Raw genomic sequence first — 12,334 nt, 5'->3', positions numbered from 1 at the left:
GTTATTTTTGAGACCGGGGGGAAGAGAAATATATAACGACTAATCTTATCACTCAACTGAAATGATAAGAAAGACTGCGCCATGAAATTGTGACCTCCCTATACGTTATTGCTAACTGTTTCGTGAATACTTCGATCAATGTCGGAAATTTCGGCTAACCGTGGTGAACGTTTGTTTCAGAAATGATTAGATTATATAATTTCCAGGAGTTTAAAGGGCAAAATTCTTGGCGGAAGCAAGGGGTTCGAACAAGCAATTGGGCTTTCTAAATAACATCAACCACTCGATGAATCCCAAAATGAATTGTGGTTCAAACACATATGTAATAATGATTGTATACGAAGAATCGGGACATCCGAAGACTTTTTCAATATGGCAGACTTCAAGCATACTTTTCGGAAGAGTTTCTTTATAAATTTATCGGATCCATATTCGGTATGAATATTGTTCAACAATAATACAATACTTATGATAATGTGCAAAGACAACGCTCAAGGACACTCACTGCAAATAAAAATATGCAGCATTACTTCATAAAATATTTTTGACGCTTCCTATGGACTGGGAATTCGCTGATTGAAAATCTCCGCTTCACACTCAATTAACTTCGATTTGTTGTGAAGTCACCATGACACCATGACACCATGACACCATGGCATTCCCAACTGACTTATCAATGCCGTGCTTGATCCGTCAGAATGATGAAACATATTTTTTTTTTTTTGTTTATTTAAAGTAAAATTAGGAAAAAATTATCACAAAGGGGGCCAAAAAAGTCAATTACTCACCGCAGYAACGCTTTATTCGCTTACATATTTACTTACCAAAGAAATTGCTGCCAAATTTCTAGGCGAGTTCACTTCCATGAGCAAACACTTACAACTCGGGGCGCCCGCGCGGGGGATAACGGGTGAGTGTGCGGCGACTGTGTGTTTATTTGCAGCGGATGTGCCATATTTGCACACACACACCCACTCATCCAACCGCATGTACTTTTCATTCTAGTCACATCACTTGCTCAAGTGGTATTTGTGTATCGCATATGCTCGGAGAGTTCTTCGTTGCTTGTTATTTGCATAAGGAGGGAATTACACGCGAGTGCATCGAATGGCGCTGCGTGCGTGAGTGGTCGCGGAGTGTGCGGTCAAGGGTGTGGCGGCGAGTTTGCTGAAATGTCGCAAGCGCAGGACGGGGCGGGGCGTTGCGCTAGCGCCACTCTACACGAGTTGCCATAGGTGAATCTACCACTTCCTACTGACTTTCGTCCGTTCGTTTGTTTGCTTGTTTGTTTCCGGTGCTTGCTTTGGTGTACTTCTCGTGAATCAACTGTCGAGGAAGACGTGCAACATCGATGGAGTCACTGGGCGGGGATTGGTGGTGTGGTGTTACTCGTGTTGTTGTTGGTGTTTACTGTTATTACATGCTGTGTATTTCAGCTGCGTGCTCCGTTCGGTTAGTATCTGCAAAACACGAGTGAACAACACAAACAAAGACTGAGTTTTGTCGACACCAATTGTTTTTTAGTTTTTCAAATACGTGTGTGCCGTTATGCAAGACAGACAGAGTGCTTGTAGGACAACTACTTCAGAGCCACTTGCGAGGCTGTGGAGCATGTGGATGCACTTGACTCACCTCGTTTGCATGTGTTGTAGCGTGGCGATACAAAAGTAACGACCACGCTACTCAACTACTCTCAGAATCAAATCTTCCCGCTGCGGCTGGGYAGCGTGCGTTTGCGTCCGCAGAGAATGCGTTGGAAGGCGCGTCGGAACTCCGGATTGAAAATGGTGTAGATGATCGGGTTGAGTGTCGAATTGAAGTAGCCCAGCCAGAGGAAGAGTGAGGTGAGTGCGGCGCTGATGTGGCATTCCTTGCAGAGCGACAGCATGAGCGCCATGACGAAGAACGGCAGCCAGCAGATGGCGAAGACGCCCGTGATGATGGCCAATGTTTGTGCGGCTTTGCGTTCGCGCTTCGCTTCGAGCATTTGGCGGCGTTTAGCCAGTTTGTGGTAGGGATTTGGTATGCTCGAGAGCAGCTTGTTGTTTGACCTGGCCTCGTTGCCGGCGGTGGTCTGGGCAGCACCGGCGATAGCCAAATGCTGCGCTGATGTGGTTAATGTAATCGCGATCGCCTGTTGCTGGTGCGCAGTGCTGGCCACCTCTTGCGAGACGGTGGAGATTTCACCAATAGCGGAGACTTGAGACTGTTTAGGAGGGATGAAGGTGAAAATAATATGAAAGAAAAGCTTGGAGTTGTGGAAATAAGCATAAACTCGGTTATATTCTGTGATAGAAAATATCAAAAAAAAAAAAAAAACGATACCTTTTACCACCTACGGTGGTAGAAAATATCAAAAAAAAAAAAAAAACTTTATGAAGTACCTTTTACCACCTACGGTGGACCATTATAAAAGCTAAAAGTTATTTTCGCAGTATTAGTGACATGTTCAAAGATTCAAAGACTCCTCTTACTTGTAGCGTACTAATTAAAACTAAATTATAAATACAGGGTTTGTCCGGAAAGTCCGCCGCGACTGTATTTCGGAGCGTGCGCGCAAAGACTGGATTCAGTTGAGGGTGTTCCTAGCTAACGAACGAGCTACTGGTAACTTGTCTCCGAGTACCTGGAGAGTCAGGACGAAGATTTTACCGCGACCTGTTYCTGGGAGTGGTGCAAGCGGAAAATACAACGTTGGTTAGAGCAGAGGTATACGATTAGTTGTCTTTTTAGACATCAAAGTCATTGTCCACCATGAACTTGTTCCCCTTGGCAAACCGTCATCTCCAAGATTTACATGGAAGTCTTCAAGGAACTCAAACSAAGGGTCAATCAGGTCCGACAGGATATCGCAGGCGATTGGAAGGTGCACCACGACAACGCCTTGGCTCACACCGCCTTTTTTGTGAACACCTACATAACCAAGGCCGGCTTTCCAAAGCTTCCCCAGCCGCCCTACAGCCTAGATGTAGCCCCCCGGATTTTTTTGTTACCGTGCCTGAAAAGGCCGATGAGAGGCAATCATTTTGGGACGACTGAGAGAATCCAAGCAGCATGAACCTCGGCTCTCAAGGCTATTCCGGAGAATGCCTTGAAGAGCTGTACCAATTGGTTCAATAAATTCTTTCAAATCTTACTTCCAGACAACCCTGTAAAATGGCTGTGCACTGTATCAGCACATTTGTGTTTGGACTTATTATTCGTCATTTCCATAGGCGGTCATTATTCTGCTTCGTTCCTCTTTTTAAATATATTTTTTTGTTTTCAAAAAATGTTCACCATTTGATACTTGAGATTATTTTCGAAAAATATTTGCATATTTTAGGGAACGGTAAATTGATGAACATCTTCATATATTTATACAGAACATACGCTATCACATATCTGACAGAGTTTCCTCTTTGCGCCCGGAGTACTGAACTTAATATCGTTCAGAAAAGGGGTTCCGATTGTATTCTTAATCAACAAAAGCACTGCGTTTTCAAATATTTCGCTATGGTCACCAACAAGGCGGAAAGTCTAATATTCGAACTGTTTCCMACAYRCACAACTGTATATTGCTTGCCYGTGCATGATTAGCAATGTTTACCARGGACCGGGTACTACCTACACATACATATGCCCTTCTAAGGATATTCTTTTGCTTAGCAACAAATACCTTTTATCCTTACACTTAATATCTGCTTTATTGGCATTTGATTACCGAYCGCCTGCGCATAAATAAAATACCGATACCCAGTTCTAAATTAAACGCATACTAAGACGATAGACGATAAGCCAATAGCTTAAAATGAAGTGAGGAGTCTAACCTTTCATTGATCCTTTTATAACTTCATCGKTGTGCTTCTGACACGAAACCGACTGTTGAATTTGTTTCTGAAATTTTTGTGGAATATTTTCCGAACGCTTACCTCTTCCGCTTCCCCCGAGGCCGTTGTCACCTCGGTTGCGTGACTTTTGCTATCGAAGTTGCTGGTGCTGTACTCGGTCTCYTCGCGCATGTTGCTGATGCTGAGCGAGTTGCCGACGTTCGTTTCCATGTTGCTGGCGACGGCAGCCGCGTTCTGTTCCGCCTTGCCGAAGCATATTTTTAGGCGCTTACGTTTGCGCTGCATCGAAGCGGTGGAGCACTTCTGAGAGAGATACGAATGAAGAAAGTGGAAAGTGGAAAAAGTTTAATAGACTCAAAGCATTAGCGTATTAAATTATCGATTCAAAATAAAGAAGGATAAAGGAGCATGATTGTACAGACGCGTTGYACACGCAGACTGAGCGACAAGTACTTGGGGGGCATGTAAGCTAAGCTCTTTCTTCAGCTCCGGTGGGATATGACTGCCATTATTTTCTTGCGATAAAAAAAAAAACAGAACGAAGGCGAAGATAAYATTTGGCAGCTGCTGCTGCTGCAGATAAATAAAATAAATCGTTCTTGGAGGCTGACGAAGACGCGAAGAAGACTTCTGATGTACATTGCTTCTTTAACATAGCGCTTAAGCCCCGAATTACAGCTACAGCCAGTGCTTTCACTTTCCTTTCTTGCCCACTCCGCTGAGCTGTATTTTCGCTTGTTCTCACACTGCTTACGGCTCCGATGTTAAGAAAATTATTTATGCTCTGCCTAAAGCATGTACATATTTGCATTCCTTTGCTTAAGCTCAACTGTGTGCGAATGTGCGCACACAGCGACACTTGCTTGGCTGAGTGCATGCTCAAGCCTCTTAATGCACCCCGTTGAAGTGGCATCATTACTTCACTTAATGACACACTTGCCGAAATAAGAAAGCAGCCACCAACACATGTAGTTGTCTTCGTAAGCACAAAATGTGAGAAAAACACGAAAAAAGTGCAAAAACACATATGTCGACTCACACAGCGGCAGCGTAAGCGATAAAAAGYCTCATTGAGCGCTGAACAACACCAGCAATAACCGGGCAATTGTCTGTTGCTGCAGCAGAAAGATATTGCTGAAAAACTTCTTGAAAAAATAGCCTTCTTCCCGCCTTCTTCTTTCCTCTTTTGTGCCACTCAAGCAGTAATGTTTTCATCTCGGCTCCTTTGCGAATGTTTCCATTTTTGCATTTCCCCTGTTCGCCGCGCTCCGGCAACGTGTCGGCACAGCTGCTGAGTGTACTTTTACTAATTTATGAGATCTGTTTGCACTTTGCATGTGAATAGGCTTGTAATGCATGCAAACTTATTTGTTTGGCGAATAACAAAGGGGATGCTGCAAGGTGCCTACTCGAGCACTTTCAAAAAACGTCCGTCCATGTGTGTGAGTGTGTGTGTGTGTTGCCAGAAGGGTGCTTGAAGATGCACACAAAGGAGAATACAGAATGAAGAAATGGAAAGGATGTAAACAATAAAAACTATGCTGCAGCTGTTGGCAAAGTATTGTGGTTCCGATTCTCCCATTTCGCATTTCTTCCGTTTTTGCAACATTCCCCATACGCCGAGCTGTTAAAGTGCTTACTCTGTGCATATTTTTTGATTTTCTCCTTTCTTTGGTTTAATGTCTTTCTACGGTTTATCAGTGCTTGCCTAAGCGGCAGATAAGATTGATGTGCTTGCGATGTTATGATTGTATATGGCTACTGAACATGGAAAAACAAAACACTCCAACCGGGCACATATGCACTGGCACTCTCGAATACTTTTAAATATGTTCGCGCCACCCCAACTTTCGTAGTTCATGGTTCTGTGGAAGCCCCACGTGTGTGGCTTCTCCGATAATTATGGCAATTATGGGCAGTGAGGGGCTGAAGTGATTCGCTGGCATCAATCAACAAATGAACTGAGTTCAATAATTGCTTAACGGTTATAAATAAGCTTTTTTTTTACGATGCGGATGGGACAAGATGTGCCAATAGTTGAGTATATTCGAAAGAGGCGTTATTTCAAGGACCCGTGAAGACTATGGGAATCATTTTATTTAATGACATGTCTTCCAAGTACAATGTATTCCGATATTGTAAGAGCGCTCGGAAGACTGATGAACCGATCTGCTCGTATTTGGAGTCAAAACAGCATCTATCGCAGATGAAGAGCTTGAGTTGTCACGATAATCTAGATCGACCCATGCACTACTCATTCTGGATACCGACACCGACATACCAAATATGTGTCCAGCGTATAATGAGCGAACCCCACTCGTCTAGCACCCCTCTCACTTCTCTCTATGGTCCGACCCCGTGGAACCAGCCCGTTTCCTTGACCTACCGTTAGATGCTCTCGATGACAACTACACCGAACCGAACCACCCGAGCGAGAATTAGATGATTACTATAACAACAAAAACGTACTTGGGAAGGAATATTCGAATCATTCGTGAAGTCTGCTGAAGTTTTCGAAAGTTTATGCTGGTATTCTGGACCCAATCAAACCGCTAACGATTCATATGGTAATGGGGCGTAATCGTAAATATAAATAGATCAGTCATACTTTGCGACGACATTACCAAAAACAGCACTGGACTGGAATCCTCAAAGAAGTCGAAGTCGCGGGAGACCCGCCATAAGATGGAAAAGTTGTCATTCGTGTGAAAAATTAAGTTTTTTGTAATAACTAAATCTGATTATAGTTTGCTTGCTCAGCCCCTATCTACCATCTAATCACTATGGGAAAACATTTATAGCAAAAGGTTAGGTTTCGATTTTAATCCGACTTGAGAAAACCTTATGAAGTTAAATAAGCTGAGATGATTACAAATAGTAAAAAATAAATGAGATTTGTACGAGTAACACAATAAACCGCTGTTTGTTGATTGAGATCTTTTGAGGTTCTGGATAGCATTGAGATGTAAAGCCGATGTGTCGCTTCACTAATCAAGCAATTACGCCACAAATGAGACGGCGTTGCATGGCTCCGGAGACTAGGTACTGMACAGATTATGCACTTTTTTGATATGGGCCAAAGCGAGTTCAGACGTTAGCCGTGAAAGTACATACCCATCATTCATATTCACTAAACTGCACTTTTTTGTTGCTTTTCGCAAAGTGCACAACAAGTAAATAGATTCCAATATTTGTGCACGGTTTTTCCAGAGCTGGCTCTCAACAATGTTTATATGCAACCAAATAACTGTAATGCCTAGAGACGTTCTGCCTTGACTCGCACGCGCCGCTGCACATGTGGACCCRCAATGCCATTGTGGCAGACGCCAAGCGACGCAATGGGTGAACGCTTTCAATTTGCTGCAAATGCCAACGACTGGGTCAATGAGATTGGGTCACGGGCAATTTCATTGAAAGCCTGCGAACAGTGGCGGCCACAAAGTGAGCATATGATGAATAGACAGCTGTAGGCGCCGTCAATTGATTGCAGCTACATTTCGTGTGCAACTCTGGCGGCAAAATGTTGCCGGCCAATGCGAAGCGAGTGGGGGTCGGATGGTGGCGGCAATAAATTGATTGTGTTCTTGCAATGCCATTAAGAGCTCTAAAATGATTGCCTACAGACCACCACTCAATCGATTGCCGGCGGCGACAAGCAACAGTAAAGTGGTAACACGCACAAAAAACTACGAGCCGTAGGTGGCAACGTTGGTGGTGGCGGGTTGCTGGTCGGCGGCACTTACCTGGCTATGACTAGGTGCCACAGGGAGTGGACGTTGTTGGATGCGTCGCTGGATGCGTCTGCGTGCGATTTTGTAGATGTTCCAGTAGAGCGCCAGTATGGCCAAAAGCGGCACATAAAATGTGCAACATGTTGCAAAAATCTTAAAGCGAAACAAATAAGTGGAAAACGATTTGTTATTTATAGCTGACAATTTCCAACATAGTTCTACAAATTGTGTGGCTTTGGGGCGGTGGTCGCTCTTACCTGATAGCCCACATCCTGCGAAACCATACATATTTGCCTTTCGATTCGTTGCATGTAGTCCGGATCCTTCCAGCCGAGCAACGGCGCCAACGAGATTATGAGCGCTGTAAACCAAACGCAAAATATCATGCAGAAGACGCGACCTCGCGTGCGGACGTTGCTATAATCGATGTTTGTGACTGTCCAGTATCTGAAAACAAGGAAGGAGAGCAGAATGGTGAATAGGGTAAACTTACTTTAGTACATTCCATAAGTAAATGGGGTCTTTGCTTTCCAATGCGCTAAAATAATAATTTGTTTTAAATATTATATATTGCCAATCGCTGCCTCTGTTTTCAAGTTACGTGCTTTCATTTAGTTTTCATGACAGCAGCCTACTTTAACTGGCGATATCCAGCCTTCTTTCCGGATAACTTTGCTGCGTGTAGAAGCATAACTTTTAACCTAACTATCCTCCTTTCGAGTAATTTAAAATGTCATTCTTGCAGTCATAATCGTCAATTTCAGATTAAAACTAGCCCTTCACCATTCCGACAACAAAAGYATTCCATCATTTCCTAAATTAAAATCAAAATAACGCCTATTGCATGAGTGATTAGCTACCTTTTTATGTGCGTTTGTGTCAATAAATTAGTTTGTGTGTATGTGTGTATACGCACAGGGCATTGTGGCACACACATCCCCATGGATTGTTGATTGCAGTCAATAAATTCGCTTTGATTTCAAATTACTTTTGGCCTAAAAACAATAAATCAGATAGCTCATCACGCCAGTAAGCAAAAATAATCAAATTATTACCCAGTAAACCAAAATCGAGCAAGAAAGAGATATTACGGTAATGTTTCTGAAGGCATTTAAATAGTTAGTATGGCAATGCCAGGCAGTACCCAGTAATTTGAAGAATATTTGACAATTTTGAAAGGAATTTCATAATTTATTAATTTAAGCCTTAAGTCCCAATTTTAAGGTGGATGCACCAATTAAGCTTTTGGCGTGTTATTATCGACTACCAGAAGTCAGCCTGAAGTAGCATTATTCTTCTCCTATTGCCCGTTGGCCGCTTCTGCTGATTGTTTCATCAAGTACAGGTCTGAATCAACTTAAAGCAGATTATTCCCTGCCAATACCAATAAATGCAAAACATTTCGGACCGTAACTTCATTCTTGGTCACCATTTGAGCCGTTTGCACTTAATGTTGTCATTAGTGTCTGATGTGACCATTGGTAACTATACAGTTCAAAGTTAATCGACTTTGATACAATTCAGCAGCTCTTCGCAGATGAGAAATTTTGTCCAACAATTTTTTGTGTTGACAAACGATATTTTCTGCTACCCATACAAATGGACGGCTAGATGTCAGCGGTGTGATCTTCAATAGTTGGAATGCCGAACTGTTAGGGACGTTTGAAAGGTTTGCGCGTGAGTTATTTAGGCAGCGCAGACAATTCGCTGAAACTTAATGTTAGGTAAGGTGTGATTTGTGGATGCGTGTAATGAGAGTATGTCGTCTAACCCCTGGTAGTATGGAAACTCGAGGCCTTACCGGTACTGGTACCACGGAGAGGAGGAGCCGTTGGAGTTCGCTCCAATCTGCTTATGTGGTCTGGCCCCTTTAGGAGTTTCGTGGTGGTTGTGGTTTAACACCCGAGTGCGGTCAGAGGGTTTTGAACACTCAATGTGGAGTTGCAAAGTACGGCAGAGGTTTTAGATGCACCCCGATCCCTACCAAGGTGGTTACTGTGTCCATTCTACCCTAATGTATTCTTTCATCGTGAAAAAACATCTTTTTGATGTTTGAAAAAGAGTAGTCTCCTCATCGGTTAGAGGTTCGTGGGTAAATAAATAATTATACGAATATAACTAATGTGGCTATTAACAGCTGACACCCACTACTATCGTTTGCTGGGAATCAACTATACATTTATTGGCACTGCTAGAATTTGTAGGTACAGTCTCAGTTCGTCTGTATGTACAGCAGAAATTTTTGGCGTTCTGATAAAATGTGGTCGTCTATGTCAGATATGTGTGAGGGCTTCGTTTGTACGTTCATTGTTCCTGTTGTTGCCAGGTAGCAGTACAGGTGAGTGACTTTGACTTTGACTGTGACTTTTGAAATTAACCATGAAAGTATTTTGCGCAAAAGCGCAAAATTGTAATAGCGAAAAATAAGCACAAATTTAAATTTTCATCGGACGATTTATTTGTCTATCGTAAAACTAACATTTGCATAGAAATGTGTGTGTTTGTTTGTTCATCCACTTGTAAATTTTTAATGCTTTTATGGCTACACGCCGCGGCCGGCATGCTGTCGCCCAGCTGTGTTCTTCCCGTGGCGGCAGCGACAACAACGGCGAACAGCTGTGCCCGGCTCTGGAAGCTACCAGTACGAACAGGCGCACATTTGTGTCTGTTTGTGAGTGTGTCGGTGTGTGCGACGAGGAGCAGTAAATTAAATTTGTATAAAAAAACATGAGCTAAGCTGAGAGTGCAGCCATAAATATCACTATTATTTGAAAATAATTGTAATTAATTACAAACATATCTCTCAGYTACTGAAAATGACATTAAAGTATTTCCTTTCAAATGCAAATAAAGACGCTTTCGYCGAAACACTTTAAATCGCAAWTAAATTCGTAATCATTACTCAGTTGACAGCCGAATGTCACACTCGCAGTGGGCGAGCGTAGCAGCAACAACAATAAAACCAAGGGATTGTCCGGCGCTTGCTCTCACGCAGGCCCACCTCCTTAACCCGCCGACTTCGGTGATTGACATTAATTATAAGCGCTGTGGCGGTGGGCAAAGTMGATGCTTAAGCTTTATGGCTTTAATAGAGTCGCTACAATTACTCATAATTCAATCAGAATAAATTGAATAATAAAATGTAAATAAACAAGGAAAAACGTTAACTTCGGCTGCAGCGAACCTAATATACCCTGCACAGGTGCATTTCTTTTAGGAACTATGTGCTCAGTTTGTATGGAAGCTATTACTATAGCATATCCGATTTGAACAGTTTTTTTGGAGATTATATTGTTATCTTAAGCAGTAATCCATTAAAAATTTCGTGAAAATACGACTTTTCCATTCTGATATTATATTATTTCTATAAACAATAACTCATACCCAATTTCGTGAAGATATCTTGTCAAATGAAGAAGTTTCCTATGCAAGCATTTGATTCCGATCATTCAGTTTGTATGGCAGCTATATGTTATAGTGGTCCGATATCGGCAGTTCCGACAAATTAGCAGCTTCTTGAAGAGAATATGACGTTTACAAAATTTCAAAAYGATATCTTAAAAACTGAGGGACTAGTCCGTATATATACAGACAGACGGACAGACGGACGGACATGGCTAAATCGACTCAGCTCGACATGAGCTCGACATACTGATCATTTATATATATACGTTATAGGGTATCCGACCCTTCCTTCTGGGAGCTTCGTGACAAACTCACAAACTTAATATACCCTGTTCAGGGTATAATAACTGATTTAGGAATTTGCTGTTTGCTGTGGCATAGTGTTTATTTAATGCCAGCTGCAGCAAATCATCGATACACACACATACATACTTCTATACGTAAATTTAACTGCATAAAGCAAAGTTTACAAATTGCGTTGTTGTTGTCTTAGGAGGCCAATAAATTACGATTAGTGAAAACTTTCCATTAAGTCCATGCTGATATTCGCATTCAAACATTTTTATTGCGATAAATGGAATCTGTGTGTTTTTTTTTTTTTTTCAAAGTGGGAAATGTAGCCTAATATTAATTAAAGCTTCAGCGTGCGAAAACATTCTACTTTTCGAATTCATAAATTACAAAAGAAAAACACAAAAATAGTAATGGTGAATTAGACTGAGTACAAGTAGAAAAAAATGTAAAGGCTCGTACACAATTCTCTAAAAAAATGGCTGCTTAAACATAAAGTATCTCAACTGTATCGTCCATTGATTTGTCACAATCGCAGCTAATCGCAACAATCTTGAGGCCCAGCGTTCAATATCAGATAATATTCGACCGAATAGACCACGTTTATGATCCTTTGCGCAATCTCGCATTCGATGGAACGATGAGCCGTACGAGATATACGACGACATTGAGATAGTGCAGCGAATTAAAAGACAGCGGACGAAAATACTCCATATCTGAAAGTATTCGACCTGGATTTGCTTGGAATATCCAATTGGTGCCACAAAGCGAAAAGAAGAAACCACTGGCGCGCTGTTGTTAACTCGGCTATAATCGCGTAAGCGGTGTCTACGCCGGTAAAGAAGAAGAAGAAGAATAGACCACGTCCAGAAAACAGTGAAGAAAAATGAAACAGCCGTAGCTGAGAGTGTACACGAAGATCGTTGAAAGTCGATTCGGCACCGTTCGCAGCACCTCGGACTGACATACTGACTGGAACGACTTGGCGCATTTTACGTCGAGATCTTAAATTCAAAGCGTTCAAAATACAACTTCTGCAAAAACTAAAGCCACCTGACCTTTCCCAGCGAAATCGCT

At 42.2% G+C, this 12,334-nt stretch overlaps 1 protein-coding gene across 2 annotated transcripts in view; it reads right to left on the bottom strand.

The window, feature by feature from the left end:
* Positions 1-12,334, bottom strand: part of LOC108973205 (5-hydroxytryptamine receptor 2B) — a 29,939-nt gene that overhangs the window by 2,453 nt on the left and 15,152 nt on the right. The window contains exons 5-9 of one of the 2 annotated variants that reach the window (XM_018940273.1): positions 7,819-8,008; positions 7,574-7,714; positions 3,912-4,133; positions 1,633-2,206; positions 825-1,460 (exon numbers count right to left, since the gene is read on the bottom strand). In XM_018940273.1, the coding sequence (XP_018795818.1) occupies positions 1,700-2,206; positions 3,912-4,133; positions 7,574-7,714; positions 7,819-8,008 (1,060 nt within the window). In that variant the 3' untranslated portion in view covers positions 825-1,460; positions 1,633-1,699. The remainder of the gene's footprint in view (positions 1-824; positions 1,461-1,632; positions 2,207-3,911; positions 4,134-7,573; positions 7,715-7,818; positions 8,009-12,334) is intronic. The other variant, XM_018940274.1, reaches the window with a different exon arrangement.

This window comes from Bactrocera latifrons, unplaced genomic scaffold, assembly GCF_001853355.1.
Source record: "Bactrocera latifrons isolate USDA-ARS-PBARC rearing strain unplaced genomic scaffold, ASM185335v1 scaffold_47, whole genome shotgun sequence".
NCBI classification, from domain to species: domain Eukaryota; kingdom Metazoa; phylum Arthropoda; class Insecta; order Diptera; family Tephritidae; genus Bactrocera; species Bactrocera latifrons.
Note: the sequence above shows the minus strand (reverse complement) of the source record. Positions and strands in the feature narration are given on the sequence as shown.